This window comes from Gastrolobium bilobum, unplaced genomic scaffold (assembly GCF_033153095.1).
Source record: "Gastrolobium bilobum isolate Gb01-03AN ecotype WA unplaced genomic scaffold, APGP_CSIRO_Gbil_v1 utg829, whole genome shotgun sequence".
NCBI classification, from domain to species: domain Eukaryota; kingdom Viridiplantae; phylum Streptophyta; class Magnoliopsida; order Fabales; family Fabaceae; genus Gastrolobium; species Gastrolobium bilobum.
Window position 1 is genome coordinate 1 of NW_026899533.1, and position 15,772 is coordinate 15,772.

Sequence of the window (15,772 nt, forward strand, 5' to 3'; positions counted from 1 at the left end):
CTGAGGTCTAGGGTCTGCGGGGTGGACATCATCATGACGGCTCCGGTATGGTTGGAGTTACTGGGGTATGACTTTGATTCTGCGCAGACTGTGGAATATGACGCAGACAGCGGGATCATACTTCCAGGATATACACGCGGTGATGCCGTGCAGGAGCAGAGGAGAGTCCGTGGGCAACACATTGCCTATACGGTGGGGTTGCTTACTGTGGAGTCCCGCATACTACACTATGTCATCACCCACATTTTGTTTCCGCGAGCGTTCAATCATTCCAGGGTGTTGGAGCATGACATTCCCATCATGTGGGCTATCCGACATGGTACTTTGGTGAACTGGAGGCACTACGTGTGTTGGATGATGTATAAGGCCAAACACAAAGGTGCACTTCCATTTGCTTGTCTTGTTCAGAGGATATTGGAGCATTTTGATGTTCCCATGGGTAATGTGACCTTGAAGAAGACCACAGGGTATAATCATAAGTTTGGAAAACGTCTACTGGACAATGAAATTCAGAACAGGTGACCTTAACAGAGTTAAAATAAGAACACAAGTTTCGGATACCCTTAATTATTGCATTTTTGCAGTACATGCACATTCGTGGTTTATAACCTGTACAATACTATTTTGTACCTGAAAGTGTGTTCCCCAAGTCATTATATGCGTGTACATTGATATTCGATCGGTATCGTGCAAAACAGAATGGGGTGTCAAAACCAGTTATTTAGTCGAGCAACCCGTACTGGTTTAGTCGACTAAACTGTGTAGTCGACTAAACCAGTACGGGTTGCTCGACTAAATAACTGGTTTTGACACCCCATTCTGTTTTGCACGATTTTTTTTGGCACGGAACCGATCGAATATCAATGTACACGCATATAATGACTTGGGGAACACACTTTCAGGTACAAAATAGTATTGTACAGGATTCGTATGCGATTGGGTACGTATTACCCCAAACCGTTTGTTTACGCTCCCCGAAACTTGGTGATTTCATTTTTTGGTAATACTAGTATTAGTTATGAGTTTCAATCTATCAATATGGACCAATGTTAGATAATGGACTTAGAAATGAAATGTCAAATTACATAATTACTTAAACAGTAACACAAAGTAACATCACAATGTCTTACAAAAAATACATGAACTCTTACAAAAGACCTTAAATACATGCACAACATTGCTTCAGCTAGGATTAATCCTCATAGGACATGTACGTTTATTGTGACCAATTTGCTTGCAGGTGCTGCATCTAGTTTGACTGCTTGTGGGTTGGGACTCAACCCAATCCATTTCATTCTGTATCCTTGAAGACTTCGGTCTTCCTTGTGCACGAACCAAAGATGCATTTGGGATTAATGTTGGACCATCTATTTCTGGGATCAACAACTCATTACCCATTGGAAACCAATGTGCAGCATAGACCTTCTCAATTTGTGTAATTGAGAACACAGGATCGACATAGTCATAGTGGTTCAATTTTTCAACCTTGCACACCGCTAGCACATGACTGCAAGGAAATCGTCTAGCTGTGAACCGTCCACATTGACATTTACGATTTAGCAAGTCAACCCTCATAATGTCGCCGGCATCATGCGTAGATTGATTGTAGGCATCCTCAACTTCAAACAACTGCAAGTCTCTATCAAAAACACGGACACGGAGACTGACAGTTAACTGATCATTCTTTTGTAAGAAGTCCTCAACCTTTTTTGCAATTCTCCAGCCTTTGTCCTTTACTTTTTGGATCTTTTCACGCCTCTTCACAAAATACTCAACAAGTCTACTTTGCGTCATCTTGACCAATGCCGTTACTGGCAAATTACGTGCACCCCGTAGGACCTTATTGATACACTCAGATAGGTTTGTCGTCATATGACCAAACCTTCGGCCCTCCTCATCATAAGACCTACACCATTTCTCTTTGGGAATCTGATCTATCCATGAGGCTACTTGTGGGTTACTGTCGACAAATTCTTGAAATCTTAAATCAAAGTGAATCTTCGAACACATGTAACCTGCAAAAAATGAACCCAAATTGCAATGAGTTATACATAAACAACATTACATACAACATGTACAAAATTCATGTAAATAGGTTACCTAGTTTCATCAGCGTTTTCTTCAGTTCCACGTCCCTAAACTTAGTGTTGAAGTTGCTTCCAATGTGACGAAGACAAAACACGTGATACGCAAATGGAGGCTGCCAACCGGCATGATCCTTCACAGCCCTGATGATGCTGGGGTGACGATCGGATATTAGACAGATACCATGCCTACGTGTGACATGGAAACGCATCTGGCTAAGAAACCACAACCAATCATCCAATCTCTCACCCGGTGGAACAATGGCAAACGCAATAGGCAGAATGAATCCATCACCATCCTGTGACGTAGCAATCAAGAGGGTACCTTTGTATTTCCCGTACAGGTGCGTGCCATCAATTTGGATTATGGGTTTACAATATTTGAAAGCCTCAATGCACTGGTGAAAAGTCCAAAATACCCTGCGAAAGACAGCCTTATCGGTGTAGACTCGTCGTTCGTCACAACACTGATCCGTATCAATCTTGAACACAGAACCAGGATTTATCTGTGTCATGTAGTTCAGCCAACCAGGTAAGATGGCATATGATTTTTCCCAGTCGCCAAACAACTTCACAATGGCCTTCATTTTAGCCTTCCAAGCCTTCCTATAAGATATGTTGTATCCATACAAACTTTGTACCCTCTCCTGAATAAGAACTGGTTTCGTGGATGGATCTTCTTTTAACATACCTACACAAAATTCGAAGTCAACACAATCAATAAATATACCGAAAAATTAAACCATAAACAAAAATGAATGTAATACATACTTATAATGGCTGCACAGATTACATCAGAATCCAGCTGTCTATGGTCCCGAGTAAGGCCTTGGTTTAGGCAGGTGTGTTTTTTACCCCACTTACTAACAACCCAACTATTTCCATTCTTGGGCAACATAGCCCGCACGTACCAGGGACAACCATCATTATGGTGTCGACACTTCATCACAAATCTATGGTCATCACTTTTTGCCACCACAGCAGTACGATGAGACTTCATACAATATAATTTGACAGCATGTTGCATTTCAGATTTAGTTCGAAACTCCTGGTACAAATATAATGGATCTCCTAAATGCCAGCCACCGTGGATGTCATCGTCGCCATACAATATCTCCGTCTCATCATTAGGGTGAGCCCAATTAATGAACGAATAGTGTGGGCTGTCGTTCCAAAATGGCTCAATCTCAGACCCTACGTCCAAATTTAAACTTATCCGTCAGTACGAAAGAAAACACAAAATATATATATATATGCAAAATTAAAACTTTATATTACAATCTTACCACTGCTAACAGGGTCAACACGGAGCGGTGGCATAACCTGGGAACTCAAGTTTCCTGAACTAGTATCAGCGTCAAAATTCCCCTCTACGTCCGTATCTGAGGTGTCACCCAGCGGAATAACACTCTCGGGTTCACCATCGTCTTCACTGTCCATATCCTCGTCATGCCCATCCTCATCCTCGTCTATTTCCCTCAGTGGTATCTGACTTAAGACAGGTGCAGGTGCAGATAAACCGACCACTCTGTCTTCTTGACTTTGACTTCTTCCATGCACAGGTGCAGATGAAGATTGACCACAGTCTATTTCAACATATATCTCAATAAAGTTTTGAAATTTTCGGTCCACAATTGCATCTATGACACAATCCACATCTTCATCGTCACATATATCATTACCAATGTAGAATATAGCATCCTTACCAACTGTAGACTCTACCCTGGCGATCATCCGTTGAACGCCATGGCTCCCGTGTAGCCCCAATTTTTGGTTAATCCTCCCCTTCAACTCATTGTACGTAGTGCCCCGTTTGATTTTCAACATTTTCGTTTTTCCTTCAAATTGAACACCGTTGGGGCCTTCATAATGCTTTCCATCATAGTAAATCATGGTAACATACATGTTTGGACTTGAGCTCATCTTTCACACGAATTTTGGGGGTAGGAATCAGATTTTAGGGGTTCCCAGCTGACAAACAAGAGAAAGAGACCAAGAGAGAAGTTTTGATTTCGAATATTTTGAAAATGAGCCCAAGAGAGGTCTGGATATAGGGTTTTTCGCGATCTTTAGTCGACTAAATAATGTGCTTAGTCGACTAAAAGTGCAAACAATTTAGTCGATTAAGATGAGTTTTTAGTCGACTAAAATTCGCGTTTCATAATTTCTGAGTTTAGCCCATTTAGTCGATTAAAAGTGCAACATAATCGACTAAATGGGGGCAGGATGGTGGATAGTTATGGGGGAGGGGCAAATTGGTTATTAATTATTTAATTAGGGGCAAAAGGGTCAAAAACCCTGGAACAGGGAGTAGTTCCACCTTGAATTTCTTAGGGACTTCTAAATTAATTTTTTTATAAACGACTAAGTGTCTGTTTGGATCCTCTTTTTTTTAAGCTAAATGATACTTATAAGCATATCCTAGGAGAAACTTTTTTTTTAAGCTCTTATCTGCTTTCTTGAATCGTGTTTTTTTAAAAAAAAAAAAAATACCTATAAAGATAAAGAGAAATAATTTTTTTTAAATATGTATTTTTAAGCTAATTTTTTTTTTTTAATTATCAAATAACTTTTAACTTTTTCTTTTTTAGCTTTAACTTATAAATAAATTTTAGATTAAAAATAAAGATGATATCAAACCAAAAAAAGCTTTGCTGACTTGCAAAGGTTGCGCTAAAACTTCAAGAGTAGCGAGTCTTTCCCCAAAACCGGAATAACAAACCACCACATCCACCGTTCGATCTCCATTACGCTGGCAATCACGTCACGTTATGGCCAAGGTAGACGCGACAGTGTTAGTTTGTTAGGACGCTAACGCCTAACGGGTTTCTCAAATGACCATAATGCCCCTCGCAGAACCAAAACGCACGAACAGGTGTCAACCACGCAGAGCGAGTAGTGAGAGTACAACGTCTCGGAGCGCGTATGGTTACTGTGCAAAAACCTCGTGTTTGTCTTTCCCGCGGCTATTAAATGAGGGTCATCTAACTGCTCGAAGACACTATTCTGCACTTTAACGTAGTCACCAACTCAGTCTGTGGAGAAGGAAGAAAGAGAAGGTGCTGCCATTAATGCATTGCCTCAACCACCTATCCAACACTCATAACAAGTAGAAATGTTGAGATTCGATCTTCAATAAAACTCCACCACCACTCACCGCATTCGACTCTGTTTTCTCTCTTTTCCTATTCTTTCTTTCTTTTTTCCCTCTCTCTCTACGCTTTCTGTGTTGTCAGAGATTGGGTGGCGCAATGTGGAACTCGGCGGAGAACGCCTTTGCCAGATCGGCGTCGTTTCGGGAGGAAGGAGAAGAAGAGGAGGCTCTGCGGTGGGCGGCGCTAGAGAGGCTCCCGACGTACAAGCGAGCGCGCAGGGGAATCTTCAAAACTATCATTGGCGACAAGAAAGAGATCGATGTGAGTGACCTTCAGGCACAGGAGCAGCGGCTTCTGTTGGAAAGGCTCGTCGACTTCGTCGACAATGATCCTGAGAGATTCTTTAACCGCATGAGAAGCCGATTCGACGCGTAATTTTTTCCTTTTCCTCTGTTTTTCTTTCAATTCTCTTCAACAATCATCTGTTACCTCTCTGTTAGAACGAATTCTGAGTATTTGAAGTTGGAAAATATCGGTGCTTGTGCTTCACTTAATTTTTAGTTGTTTTTTTCTTCAATTCTGATGATAGATAGCTGGTTCGTCTTAATTTTTTTCACTTTTCCTTTAGCTCAAATATGTAGGTAGCTCAGGTAAAAAAAAATTAAAAATAAATAAATAAAATACTGTAGGTTGCTAATTTTGTTGAATGTTTTTACTCGATGCATGGTCTCCGCAGAGTAGATTTGGAGTTTCCGAAGATTGAAGTTCGATTTCAAAACTTGACTGTTGAGACTTTTGTACACGTCGGAAGCAGAGCCCTGCCAACGATTCCCAATTTCATTTGCAATATGACTGAGGTACTTTCTCTCCTTTTCTTTGATCTGGATCATATATATATATATATATATTCGTTTTTTGGACATAGCTTTCTAATTTGATTTCCGTTTTGTGATTAGGCTCTTTTGAGACAGCTGTGGATATACAAAAAAAAGAGAAGCAAATTGACAATTCTGTCCGACATCAATGGGATAATTAGACCTTCGAGGTCAGTGCTGAAAGTTATCTTATTTTATTTGGTAAATACACGGTTTAATCCACAACAACGAAAGGTTCAAGTAGGGTTAACCACTCTTCGACATATCAAAGAGAAAAAGGGTGACTATTTTCACTCAACTATATCATTCAAAGAAAATTTACATAAATAAAATCCTAAACCTTACGAATCAATTTCTCTTTTATGGTACAATGAATATATTTATGTAAAAATATTTATTATTTTTGGTTGCAAAAAGTTTAAATGTGGTTAGACATGAATATCTCATAGAGTCAAAGACCCCACAACCTCTTTATTTGCAAAAACATTCTTTTAATACTTATGTTTCTATATTATATAAAAATTGATTGATATTTTTCAACTTTTCCTAATAATTGCAATTGTTACATGCATGGTGTGTGTATATATATATATATATATATATATATATATATATATATATGCTATTGTAATAAAATTATTCAAAACCTACTTGTAGTTTTTGGCATGTCTTTCATAGATTGTTGCTTTGTTATCTTGCAGGCTAACGTTGCTATTGGGTCCGCCAAGCTCAGGAAAAACGACACTCCTATTAGCTCTTGCTGGTAGGCTAGGACCTGGTTTGCAGGTACTTTTTCAATTACATTAAACAAATTAGGATGGGTTTCATTTATGTCTGGACAGGCAACTATTAAACCGATAGTATAGAAATTCTTGCCAGACATGCTGTTTAAGCTTAATACTGAGTACCCACAGTAAGAGTGGATCAATAGGTTGTTTGGAATTAATAAGTTAACAACTTCCCTAATAACCGGAGACACTATTTCTGGAAGCTCTCATGCATTCTGCTTGAAGTTATCTCAAATAGAGTTGGATATACCGAATATTAGTAAAATGTATTTGTCATAATGCAAGCACCGACTAGATTGCGCTCTCTTCCTTTCTTTTACGTAAATTGTGTTTGTGGATTGATGCCTTCTCTATTTGATTCACATGATAATACATTAATATCTAAATAGCATATTTGACCTATTGACCTATCCTTGCTATACTCCATTTCGGATTTAAATTGTGTTTGTGGATTAATGCCTTCTCTATTTGTTTTTTTCCCCTATCTCATTTATTTTTGTATGCCCTTCAAAGATGTCAGGGAACATTACGTATAATGGACATGGTCTGAATGAGTTTGTTCCTCAGAGAACATCTGCTTATGTCAGCCAACAAGATTGGCATATGGCAGAGATGACCGTGAGGGAAACACTCCAGTTTGCTGGTTGTTGTCAAGGCGTCGGATTTAAATTTGGTATGCTTTTATGTGATCATGTTAAGTTATATTCAATTTGAACTTTTAGATGCTATGTACTAAATTATGGAGTTTTTACAAGATATGTTGCTGGAACTTGCCCGAAGAGAAAAGAATGCTGGAATAAAACCAGATGAAGATCTTGATATATTCATGAAGGTACTCATTCATTTTTATTTCTTTTCCCTTTTGAAGGGAAAGTATTTCTCTTAACTTTTTAAATTTTTTTTTTGATAAACTTCAATCATGGACACAATTTAATCTATCTTAGTTTCTTTTTGTAGTCATTAGCTCTCGGGGGACAGGAAACAAATATTGTGGTGGAGTACATCATGAAGGTAATCTTTAAATAATGTTACTCTTGGGTGCACAACGAATTGTCTTGTGATTATAACCTGAAATATTTGTTGGTCTTGTAATATTTCTTTTTTTGAAGTATATTTTTTTTTTGTAACTAATGGATTCGTGATGAAAAATAATTCTGTTTTGTTGGATACAACACACATGTGATATGAAGTGAGAAAGTCTCACAAGAGAAAGAATGGTGGATTATTAGCTTGGATTAGGCCAAAATTCTTAAGCTAGCATTTGGATCATGTTAGTTCCAATCAGTTTGAAGGGGATTGCTGCAAAACCCCACACAACAAATAAACGTATCGCACCAATAACTGGCCGCCTAATTTGGATAACCAATGACATATAGTGAATCCTACGAACAAAGTTGAGGGCATATGGAGAGAGAGAAAAAATTGATCCAAGCCCAAATGCCGACATGTCTAACTTCTTTGCCAAGTGATCTAAATAAAGATTCATAAACTACCTAGTATCTATGTGTCTTATGTGTTACTTCTATGGTTATTTCCTTATGTAGTTCTTTATAGATCTTCCGAACTCCAAAGTACTAAAATATTTATCACAAAGATATTAGGTTTGGACATATGTGGTGATACATTGGTGGGAGATGAAATGCTCAAGGGCATCTCAGGGGGACAAAAGAAGCGGCTTACAACAGGTTAATGACATGTATTACTTTGTCTTGTGTACTAGCACGTTGGATGCATTTGGTATACGCTAATCAGTTGATGTGTGATTTACAGGTGAATTACTAATTGGTCCAGCAAGAGTGTTGTTCATGGATGAGATATCAACTGGTCTTGATAGCTCAACTACTTATCAAATCATCAGATATCTTAGGCATTCAACCCATGCACTTGATGCAACCACAATTATATCTCTTCTTCAACCAGCTCCTGAGACCTATGAGTTGTTTGATGATGTTATTCTTTTGTGCGAGGGTCAGATTGTGTACCAGGGGCCTCGTGAAACTGCTCTTGATTTTTTCAAACAGATGGGATTCAGTTGTCCTGAGCGAAAAAATGTAGCGGACTTCTTACAAGAAGTGAGTAGTAGCTAAATGGAATGCATATTTGTACTATATTTGATTTTAGTAACTGTTCAGACTTCAAATTCTTGTCATCAGGTTACGTCTAAGAAGGACCAAGAGCAGTACTGGTCCGTTCTAGACCGCCCTTACCGGTACGTACCTGTTGGGAAGTTCGCCGAAGCATTTTCTTTGTATCGTGAGGGAAAGATTTTGTCTGAGGAACTAAATATTCCTTTCAATAGACGCCATAATCATCCAGCCGCCTTGGCAACTTGTAGCTATGGCGCGAAAAAGCTTGAACTTCTCAAGACTAACTTCCAGTGGCAGAAGCTTCTTATGAAACGAAATTCATTTATTTATGTTTTTAAATTTGTTCAGGTAATCCCACTGGTATAAAATGTATGGTTAAAGCATACAAGAGTTTATGATTCATTATTACAAAAAAAAAAAAAAAAGAGTTTATGATTCATGGATTTTAATGTTTAAATGTAATAATAGTGATAAAATTTACCTAAAGAAAAAGCAATAATTAAAAACTTTTTTATATATATTGAGATTTGAACCTGTAATTCTTGTAGTCTCTTAAAGTAAATAATTCTTTTCTTTAATTTATTGTGATTTTTTTTTTAATTATGGCGTAATCTTCTTTTATATGTGTTTGCATGCACTCATGTATTTCTTTTGATTTTTGGGTCTAACAGACAGCTTCTATTAATTACTTCAATTTTCCCCAATTGATTGCTATTAAAAAATGTGGGAGGATTTCTCATTTCTGGTTATGAATTTTAACTTCTTGGTCATAATCAACCAGCTTATTGGACAGTTGTATTTTTATTTATTTTTTCATTGTTTTTAGTTTTGACTTTTTATTAGTTCTAAGATGGAAGTAACGATGTATGGTTTATGTAGAGCTGATCTTGAGCCTTATTTATTATTTTCAGCTGCTTTTGGTTGCTCTAATTACAATGACTGTTTTCTTCCGAACAACGATGCACCACAATACAATTGACGATGGAAACTTATATCTGGGTGCACTGTACTTTTCTATGGTTATTATTCTTTTCAATGGTTTTACCGAGGTGTCAATGTTAGTTGCAAAGCTTCCAGTTCTTTACAAGCACAGGGACTTGCACTTCTATCCTAGCTGGGCATATACAATTCCTTCTTGGTTCCTTAGTATCCCAATTTCCCTCATGGAAGCTGGATGCTGGGTGGCAGTCTCATACTACGCAATTGGATATGATCCTGCAATTACTAGGTATCTCTTATGTTCACTTAGTGTTTTCATGTAATCTTAGAGTTTCTCTTTAGTGACTATTTTTTGAACTTCTGGATCTGCAGATTTTTTCAGCAGCTCTTGCTTTATTTTTTTCTGCACCAGATGTCTATAGGTCTATTTCGATTGATAGGATCCTTGGGCCGGAATATGATAGTAGCCAATACCTTTGGTTCCTTTGCCATGTTGGTTGTAATGGCTCTTGGTGGATATATAATTTCAAGAGGTCAAACAAGAATTGCAATCTCTGCATGTTCCAAAATTCGATCCGGTAAACTAATTTTTCTAACATTTTCTCAATTTTGGGCAGACCGTATACCAAGCTGGTGGATATGGGGTTTTTGGATTTCTCCTTTGATGTATGCACAAAATTCAGCTTCTGTAAATGAGTTTCTTGGACATTCCTGGAATAAGGTATAACCCTTCTTGTGATTATAATCATATGTTCCTTTCAGAACCATTATAACTATTTTTCCAGTTGAGAAATGCAGATGATAATGTTGTAAGGTGATAATATCTATTCAATATGAATTATCTTAGCAATTTCTTTACTGCATTTAAAATATACTCAATATTTAATCTCTTTACAGAAAGCTGGAAATCAGACTACCTATCCATTGGGTATGGCAGTATTAAAAGAGCGGAGTTTGTATCCAGAGAGTTATTGGTACTGGATTGGTCTTGGTGCAATGGTTGGATACACAATTTTGTTCAACACACTATTTACGATCTTCTTAGCTTACCTTAATCGTAAGAGACACTATTCTGTATGCTAGCCCTCTAATTGTCTATTGTTGCGGTGCATTCTGTTGCTTCATAGACCAAACATAACTTTGTTTAGAGGACAGTTTTCATAATATCTTATTCTTCTAATATTTGCTTCAGCCGTGGGAAGGCAACAAGCTGTAGTTTCAAAGGATGAGCTGCAAGAAAGAGAGAATAGAAGAAAAGGTGAAAGTGTTGTCATTGAGCTGAGAGAGTATTTGCAGCATTCGGCATCAAGTGGTTTGTAAATTATGAACTGTATATACATACATATATATATATATATATAGGGAAATTGTTTTCTTATGTGACATAGAATAGAACTTATCTCCTATAGACACATATAAAGGAGAGAGGAAAGAGAATATAGGAGAGAAAGAGAATATAAATGGGTCCCATCTCTTTATATGTGAGTGTAGAAGATAAGTTTTACCTTATATTACAAAAGAAAAACAATTCCCATATATATATATATATATATATTTGACCGTTTCTATATAGCTGGGACATGACATTTGATCCAATTACCATATCTTCCCAGGAAAGCATTTTAAGCAAAGAGGAATGGTTCTCCCATTTCAACCACTTTCCTTGGCTTTCAGTAATATCAATTACTATGTGGATGTACCTTTGGTACGTAAACGGGGTCATTGCTTTTTTTTTTTTTTTTTCTAAAAACAATTTAACTTCTGGTGGACTAAATGCTTTTTGATTCAATTATTGGTTAAGGAATTGAAACAACAAGGGATATTAGAAGACAGGCTGCAGCTGCTTGTTAATGTTACTGGAGCTTTTAGGCCTGGTGTGTTGACAGCATTGGTTGGAGTAAGTGGTGCTGGAAAAACCACGCTGATGGATGTGTTAGCAGGAAGGAAAACTGGCGGAATCATAGAAGGGGGCACATTTATATCTGGTTATCCCAAAAGACAAGATACTTTTGCAAGGATTTCTGGTTATTGTGAGCAGACTGATGTTCATTCCCCTTGCTTGACTGTCTGGGAATCCTTACTGTTCTCTGCTTGGCTTCGATTATCTTCAGATGTTGACTTGGAGACACAAAAGGTGTGAGACATAGTATGGCCTTTTTTGCATACTAAGGGATAGACATGCAATAATTGTTGTTGTTTTTTTAAATAAAAATAAATAAATAACTTTTGGAGATTTTGATTGTCAGGCCTTCGTTGAGGAGATAATGGAGCTTGTGGAGCTCACTCCGTTAAGTGGAGCACTAGTGGGTCTACCTGGAATTGATGGTCTGTCAACAGAACAACGAAAAAGATTAACTATAGCTGTGGAACTGGTTGCCAACCCTTCTATAGTCTTCATGGATGAGCCCACATCCGGATTGGATGCCCGGGCTGCAGCCATTGTGATGAGAACTGTGAGGAATATAGTAAATACTGGGCGAACAATTGTGTGCACGATCCATCAGCCTAGCATAGACATATTTGAATCCTTTGACGAGGTATATATTCTCTTTACTAGAGGGCTTTTCAAGCGTTCCATTAAAAAAATGGTCATTTGGAGTTGTACTTATTGTTAGGCAACTTGATCTCACTCTCTCTCTCTCTCTCTCTCTCTTGGTGCATCTTACTTTTGTGTTGATATTGTTATGTATTTTGTTATATCCAATTTGTTTCTATCTTGTTCTTTTGCGTATATGTAACATATGCCCATAGCTGTTGTATATTCTAGTTTCCGTGATCTTGTATCTTAATTCAAATTGATTGGTCGTTCCGAAAGAGCATCATGCGTTGTCTTTCCATTTGAATTTCTTTGTAACATTTAGTATCTCCTCCTAGTCTGACGAAATCCCAACTTTTACAGCTTCTATTTATGAAGCGGGGAGGAGAGCTCATATATGCTGGTCCGCTTGGCCCTAAATCTATTGAACTAATCAGTTATTTCGAGGTCAGCTGATGCAAGCTTAGCTCTCACCGAATATGTGATATGGTTGAATGGTGATGAAGCAACCGTATAATTTATTTATAATATCCATATCTATATATGTAGGCAATCGAAGGAGTTCCAAAGATCAGGCCTGGATATAACCCTGCTACATGGATGCTGGAGGTTACTTCTTCAGCAGAAGAAAACCGTCTGGGAGTGGACTTTGCAGAAATCTATCGAAGATCAAATTTATATCAGTATGTGTAATTTTTGGTCGTAAATTTTGTATATGAATTTTGGTATATATTAATATAGCATCTTTTTCCACAGATGTAACCAAGAATTGGTTGAAAGCTTGAGCAGGCCAAGCAGTAATTCAAAAGAATTGCATTTTCCAAGCAAGTATTGTCGGTCATCTTTTGAGCAGTTCCTAACTTGTCTTTGGAAGCAAAATCTATCTTACTGGCGTAACCCGCAGTACACTGCTGTTCGCTTCTTCTACACTGTCATCATCTCATTGATGCTTGGGACGATATGCTGGAGATTTGGTGCTAAAAGGTCCTTTTCTCTTCATTTTGTTATCTTCTATGAATATTCAATTCAAATAACACCTTGCTTCAAATACTTCAAATTTCGGAAGCCATAAGCTGTCCATTTTTTTATTACTAGGTACATCTGTTTTACTGCTAGAAGTATGTAGCTTTAATGAACCATTTTACCCTTTCAAGACATGAGCAATTGACAGCGCATGTTGAATAAGTTTAATAATGCAGTGGATATTAATTTACAATGTTTAAGTTTTAATCTAACTGGGATTAAAAAATTTACAAAAAGATAAACCATAATAGAAGTCGACCAATGCTGTTCAAGATGTCTGGAGGTTCCTCGAACGGTTGGGTTCAAGTTGGGTTACGACATTCTAATTTGTTTATTTATACTGCCGCTGGGTCTGATGTATTTTTGTTTTTTTAACCGTCATACTTTATGTAACAACCATATTTGTATTTTCACAGGGAGACGCAGAAAGATCTATTCAATGCCATGGGATCTATGTATTCGGCAGTCCTCTTCATTGGTATAACAAATGCCACAGCGGTTCAGCCTGTTGTTTCTGTGGAAAGATTTGTTTCGTATAGAGAAAGAGCTGCAGGGATGTATTCGGCTTTATCATTTGCATTTGCTCAGGTATTTTTTCAGACGTAACATTAATTTAATGCATGGAAACTGCAGGTTTTTGTAAGTTGACTAACGTGTTATCCTACAATTTGCAGGTCATGATTGAGTTTCCTTATGTTTTTGGACAGGCTATGATATACTCCTCAATATTCTATTCCATGAGTTCCTTTGTCTGGACTGTTGATAGGTTCATTTGGTACCTGTTCTTCATGTATTTTACTATGTTATATTTTACCTTCTATGGAATGATGACAACGGCTGTCACACCAAATCATAACGTTGCTGCCATAATCGCTGCTCCATTTTATATGTTGTGGAACCTTTTCAGTGGTTTTATGATTCCTCATAAGGTATGGAAACTGATGCTTTATTGCTTCATTTGAGTTTTGGTTTATTTGGGTGGCTCTCAAGAATTAATGTTACAAAAAGGACTGAACCATAAAATGCATTAAGGAGAACTTTCATAAAAGCAACCCCATTTTAAAACGAAATAAGAATAAATTCCTAATTTGGTCCTTGAAAAGTTTTTAAAACATCGATTTAATAAAGGAATGATTGATGATATCAAATTGGTTCTTAAATGGTAATTTTTTGTCATAAAAATCATCAATTTGTTCCCAAGATTAATAACTTCGGACTATTTTGATGTCAAAAAATTATCATCGAGTATCATGTTGATGTAATAATATTTCGACAGCTAAATTGATATACCAAAAACTTTGGAGATCACAAGTTGGATTTGCGTAATCAGCTTCTTGCAGTGTATGACCCACACAATAGGTCTGTCCATTTCCCTGGATTCTGTACATTGCAGGAGCTCTACAGTAACAAGTTTCCCTCTTAATTAGCCATACAATTATAATGTCTTGTTCTTTCGAATTGATCCACCAGAAAACAAAATATCATCTGATTTGACTTTGCAACAAAACATCATCCATAACTCCAGAAAATGTTCAAGTGTTGTACTGCTTTTTGCTTTTTATAGTCGTATTTTACTTGCCAAACTTAAGCAATGCAACTTCTAGGCAGATACATTGCAGAACTAAACAACTGATTCTTTGATATTCTCTTAAACACTTTGATTGGCATGTTATTGTAATATTTGGTGTCAAAATACATCAAATTGTACTTGTGTACTCAATTAAATGCTTCATCTGATAACTTTTTCTGCTCCTTCAATTTCTCAGAGAATCCCAATTTGGTGGAGATGGTATTACTGGGCAAACCCCGTAGCCTGGAGTCTGTATGGTCTCCTAACTTCACAGTATGGTGATGATAATAAGTTGGTGAAGCTATCTGATGGAAACTTGATGACTATAAGGCAAGTACTCAAAGACGTGTTTGGGTACAGGCATGATTTCTTGTATGTTGCTGCTACTATGGTAGCCGGCTTCTGCATATTTTTTGCAATAATATTTGCCTTTGCAATTAAATCCTTCAATTTCCAAAGGAGATGATGGAATGGACTTGCAAGCCACTGAAGATATCTATGTTAGTTTTTCAATACCTCATAAAAATACCGCGACATCTGTATAGCGATATGATTATAGCATAGAGCTAGTATGTTTTTAGGGATTGTAAACTAATAAGAATACATTATTAAAATTATTTTGTTTTACATAATTCAGGGCCAAATTTGTTGTAAAGTGGTGTCTTATTGGTTTGTAGGGTTTCTGTTAGATACAAAGTCAGAGTACTGTTTGGTTTAATGACAGATTTTGGAGAAATTGTAATCGCCTTTTTTTTGTGTTATTTCGTAATAATAG

The 15,772-nt window shown here is 37.2% G+C and overlaps 1 protein-coding gene across 2 annotated transcripts; it reads left to right on the plus strand.

Moving 5' to 3' along the window:
* Positions 1 to 5,181: 5,181 nt before the first annotated feature.
* LOC133291106 (ABC transporter G family member 32) lies at positions 5,182 to 15,772 on the plus strand. 2 transcript variants are annotated; one of them, XM_061489298.1, is made up of 24 exons: positions 5,182 to 5,610; positions 5,916 to 6,036; positions 6,136 to 6,224; positions 6,756 to 6,840; positions 7,356 to 7,515; positions 7,598 to 7,674; positions 7,800 to 7,853; positions 8,437 to 8,527; positions 8,613 to 8,914; positions 8,996 to 9,277; positions 9,841 to 10,157; positions 10,241 to 10,401; positions 10,486 to 10,589; positions 10,766 to 10,925; positions 11,061 to 11,180; positions 11,482 to 11,573; positions 11,670 to 12,002; positions 12,115 to 12,405; positions 12,768 to 12,851; positions 12,954 to 13,087; positions 13,161 to 13,388; positions 13,844 to 14,015; positions 14,102 to 14,356; positions 15,194 to 15,772. In XM_061489298.1, the coding sequence occupies exons 1-24, from the start codon at positions 5,336 to 5,338 to the stop codon at positions 15,461 to 15,463; spliced, it is 4,257 nt and encodes a 1,418-aa protein (XP_061345282.1). In that variant the 5' UTR covers positions 5,182 to 5,335; the 3' UTR covers positions 15,464 to 15,772. The 2 variants fall into 2 exon arrangements, with proteins under 2 accessions (XP_061345282.1, XP_061345283.1); XM_061489299.1 differs by having other exon boundaries at positions 5,183 to 5,610; positions 8,444 to 8,527; positions 8,816 to 8,914.

Coding starts and splice junctions, on each gene's coding strand:
- LOC133291106 (XM_061489298.1), top strand. CDS start 5,336: ATGTGGAACTCGGCGGAGAACGCCTTTGCCAGATCGGCGTCGTTTCGG. Junction 7,675..7,799: donor ATCTTGATATATTCATGAAG/GTACTCATTCAT, acceptor TTCTTTTTGTAG/TCATTAGCTCTCGGGGGACA. Junction 14,016..14,101: donor TATCATTTGCATTTGCTCAG/GTATTTTTTCAG, acceptor TACAATTTGCAG/GTCATGATTGAGTTTCCTTA.